Source organism: Coregonus clupeaformis, unplaced genomic scaffold (genome assembly GCF_020615455.1).
Source record: "Coregonus clupeaformis isolate EN_2021a unplaced genomic scaffold, ASM2061545v1 scaf5027, whole genome shotgun sequence".
NCBI classification, from domain to species: Eukaryota; Metazoa; Chordata; class Actinopteri; order Salmoniformes; family Salmonidae; genus Coregonus; species Coregonus clupeaformis.
The window spans coordinates 6,882-10,305 of NW_025538481.1; the positions used below are offsets into that span (position 1 = coordinate 6,882).

Consider the following 3,424-nt stretch of genomic DNA (forward strand, 5'->3'; position numbering starts at 1 on the left):
GATGTGTGTATTTCAGAATTACAGCTAATTTGAGTGTGTAATAGTGAGAGCCTTGTATCAAAACTCAAATTGTGTGTAATACACTACTTTTTATTTCTTTTAGAAAATGCACTCAAAGATGACAGAGTGTCAAGGGCAACAGCACTGTGCAGGGAAGCTGGTGGGGCACTTTTCCCACAGTTGGAAGAAGAAAGCAGCCCTGACGGGAGGCACAGAGAGAGCTCAAACTCCCCTGAGCACAACCTCATAACGGAGTGCCCAACAAGATGGGGTTCTAAAGAAATGATGATTGCCAGAGTGCTTGAACAGGCCAAAGCCATTTCTCAGGTATTGTCTGGAGATCGATATGCACGCTCCTTATCCCAACCTGGCAGGATATTGACGTGTTGGAGTCGATTCACAAGGCACTGCATCCTCTACTGGAGTTTACTGATGCTCTTTCTGGAGAGGAGTATGTAAGCATCTCCTACCTCAAGCCAGTTCTCCACCTTTTTGCCACATCAGTCCTGGCTGAAGATGCTGAGGACACTGACCTGACTAAATCAATAAAAACCAAAGTCCTAGCATACCTCAATAACAAATATGGAGACCCAAACATCCAGGAGCTTTTGGATGTTGCCTGTTTCCTGGACCCTAGGTTCAAAATACAGTACATCAGTACAGACAACATCCCTGCTATCAAGACTCGTCTGAAGACAGAGATAGTAGACTTGGCACAACGTACATATCATTGGGTAAATAATTATGTATTTCACAAAAACAAAAATTTTCTGTAAAATCTAACTGGAAAACTAATGGCTGTTGTTTTCATCTAATAGGAGAAGAGGTCTCGTACTGAAACTGTTCAGATGCCTCAAAGTGCACAGTCCTTGGGGGAAAAGACGAAGAGGTCTCTTGGCAGTTTTTTCAAGACCAGTTCAGCCTCTCCTTCTTTGCCTGTAAATCTTGAAGATGTCGCAGAGGCAGAGATAAACAATTACCTGATGACTCCTACCATTGATGGAGAAGATGATCCATTGGCTTGGTGGAGGGTGCACAAGATCAGCTACCCACAGTTGTGCACCATGGCACGCAAGTATCTTTGTGTACCTGCTACAAGCGCTCCCTCAGAGCGTCTTTTTAGCACAGGAGGGAATATTGTGACTTGCACTCGCTCATCCTTGAAGCCAGAAAAAGTCAATATTCTGGTTTTCTTAGCAAAAAACCTGTGAGCCACTGAGAACAGAACTGTTGGATAAGTATGGCTGGCAGTGCCATACTGCGTAGTGAACTTTAGTCTGTGTGGTGTGTTATTGTTGTGTACTTGAGATAAGTGAGGCTCATCTATTTTATATTATAATATTCAAATCGTTTATAAAAATAGTTTGTCTAAATTAAAAGTGCATTTCTCATTTTTTATTTATAACTTTATTTACTTTGATTTTACAAAATATTTTCAAAGCAAATTCCTTGTTTCAGTTGTGTGAAATGTTACTGACTTGGGAGCAGTAAGATACATACAATTTAAAATTATTTTTTTCTTAAGACTGTACCTTTTGCACACAGTGTTTACAAAGTTCATGCCTTTGTTTAAATTATTTAAATGCACAGTGGCAAAGCCACAGATGTTTCTGTAATGAGCAGTTCAATAAAAATGTCATTTATTTCAAGTCATACATGTTTGAATTTAATTCTAACAAATAGACCCAGCCTATGGGAAAGAACATTTCACACTAAATGTATATACTATTGTGTTGGTCATATTTAAATCATTCATTATGTTTTGTAGGGGAAAAAGGATAAATAAATTAAATCGCATATTAAATTGCAATCGCAATATTGGGGGCAAAAAATCGCAATTAGATTATTTTCCAAAATCGTTCAGCCTTACCGATCACGCTTGTAGGTGATGTTTTGGCAACGTTAGCTAGCTAAGCTCATGTGCAGAAACACATTGTCGGGTTTAACGGTCGTGCAGGCCGTCAAATCAAAGGCACATAGATTCAAGCTAGGCTTAAGTAGCGGAAACTGTCATTACTACAACCTCATGAAAGTGACAGGTTTTTATTTTCAACAAAAACAACTTTATATCAAAGTTTTTGTCAAATAAAACCTGTCACTTTCATGAGGTTGTAGTAATGACAGTTTCCGCTACTTAAGCCTAGCTTGAATCTGTGTTGCATTTAGATTTCGAGAAACTTAACAACTAAGAATACATTTTTCACATCTCCCATTAACTTACCAAACCCTGGTCTGGTCTGCTGAGTCTGCTTCACAAGCATTATGGGAAGTCTCGCGTGTTGCGCCTCTGGGTTTAGAAACTCTGTGGTATTAGTACACAGTGATCACTAGTTGGATGCCAAGCAGTCCATTTTGCTTTGATAATAAATACTGTACTGATAGTCCTTATTGATAAGGCTTCACACGCCATCTTGTTAGTCCTGGTTATTGGCCTAAGGACTGACCTGACTAATTTTGTTTTGATCTTTTTACTTGGCCTCTGGCTGGATTGCAACAGTGAGGAAAAACCAAGAGGCACCAATCACAGTGAAGAGGAAGAAGAATGCTGTGAAATATGTCCACAATTTTGAGCCGCGCTGTAATGTGAGTGGGACCACCCCCCGCAGTGCAGATTGGGTGGGTGTTGCATTACAGCCCTTTTTTTGTTTACAGTCTGGGCTCAGCTGTCAGTGCCCAGGTATGCCCTCTCCGCCTCACTACTTCCCTCTTCCTGCCCACCTCGCGTCGTCTTGGCAACATAGCCGCCGGGCTGGGGCACTGTGGTGGATTCAGATAGCACCATTTTCCCCCCAGAGTGGGATTCAATGTAAACATACATGAGGGGTTTAACTACAGATGCAGCTGTCGCTTTACACACATTATTTCTGTTTCTATATACACTACCGTTCAAAAGTTTGGGGTCACTTAGAAATGTCCTTGTTTTTGAAAGAAAAGCATTTTCTTTGTCCATTTTTTAAATAACATCAAATTGATCAGAAATACAGTGTAGACATTGTTAATGTTGTAGCTGGAAACGGCAGATTTTTAATGGAATATCTACATAGGCGTACAGAGGCCAATTATCAGCAACCATCTGTCCTGTGTTCCAATGGCACGTTGTGTTTGCTAATCCAAGTTTATCATTTTAAAAGGCTAATTGATCATTAGAAAACCATTTTGCAATTATGTTAGCACAGCTGAAAACTGTTGTGCTGATTTTAAAGGAGCAATAAAACTGGCCTTCTTGAGACTAGTTGAGTATCTGGTGCATCAGCAATTGTGGGTTCGATTACAGGCTCAAAATGGCCAGAAACAAAAAACTTTCTGAAACTCGTCAGTCTATTCTTGTTCTGAAAAATGAAGGCTATTCCATGCGAGAAATGCCAAGAAACTGAAGATCTTGTACAACGCTGTGTACTACTCCCTTCACAGAACAGCGCTCTAA

At 40.2% G+C, this 3,424-nt stretch overlaps 1 protein-coding gene across 1 annotated transcript; it reads left to right on the forward strand.

The window, feature by feature from the left end:
* Nucleotides 1-266: 266 nt before the first annotated feature.
* Nucleotides 267-1,253, forward strand: LOC123490842 (E3 SUMO-protein ligase ZBED1-like). Its single transcript, XM_045220692.1, has 3 exons — nt 267-271; nt 341-734; nt 819-1,253. Exons 1-3 carry the CDS (start codon nt 267-269, stop codon nt 1,209-1,211), a joined length of 792 nt encoding a protein of 263 aa, XP_045076627.1. The 3' UTR covers nt 1,212-1,253.
* Nucleotides 1,254-3,424: the final 2,171 nt, after the last annotated feature.

What these genes read in the sequence shown, in the direction of transcription:
- LOC123490842 (XM_045220692.1), top strand. An exon ending in CACAACGTACATATCATTGG is followed by an intron (nt 735 to 818) that starts GTAAATAATTAT and finishes TTCATCTAATAG; the next exon opens with GAGAAGAGGTCTCGTACTGA.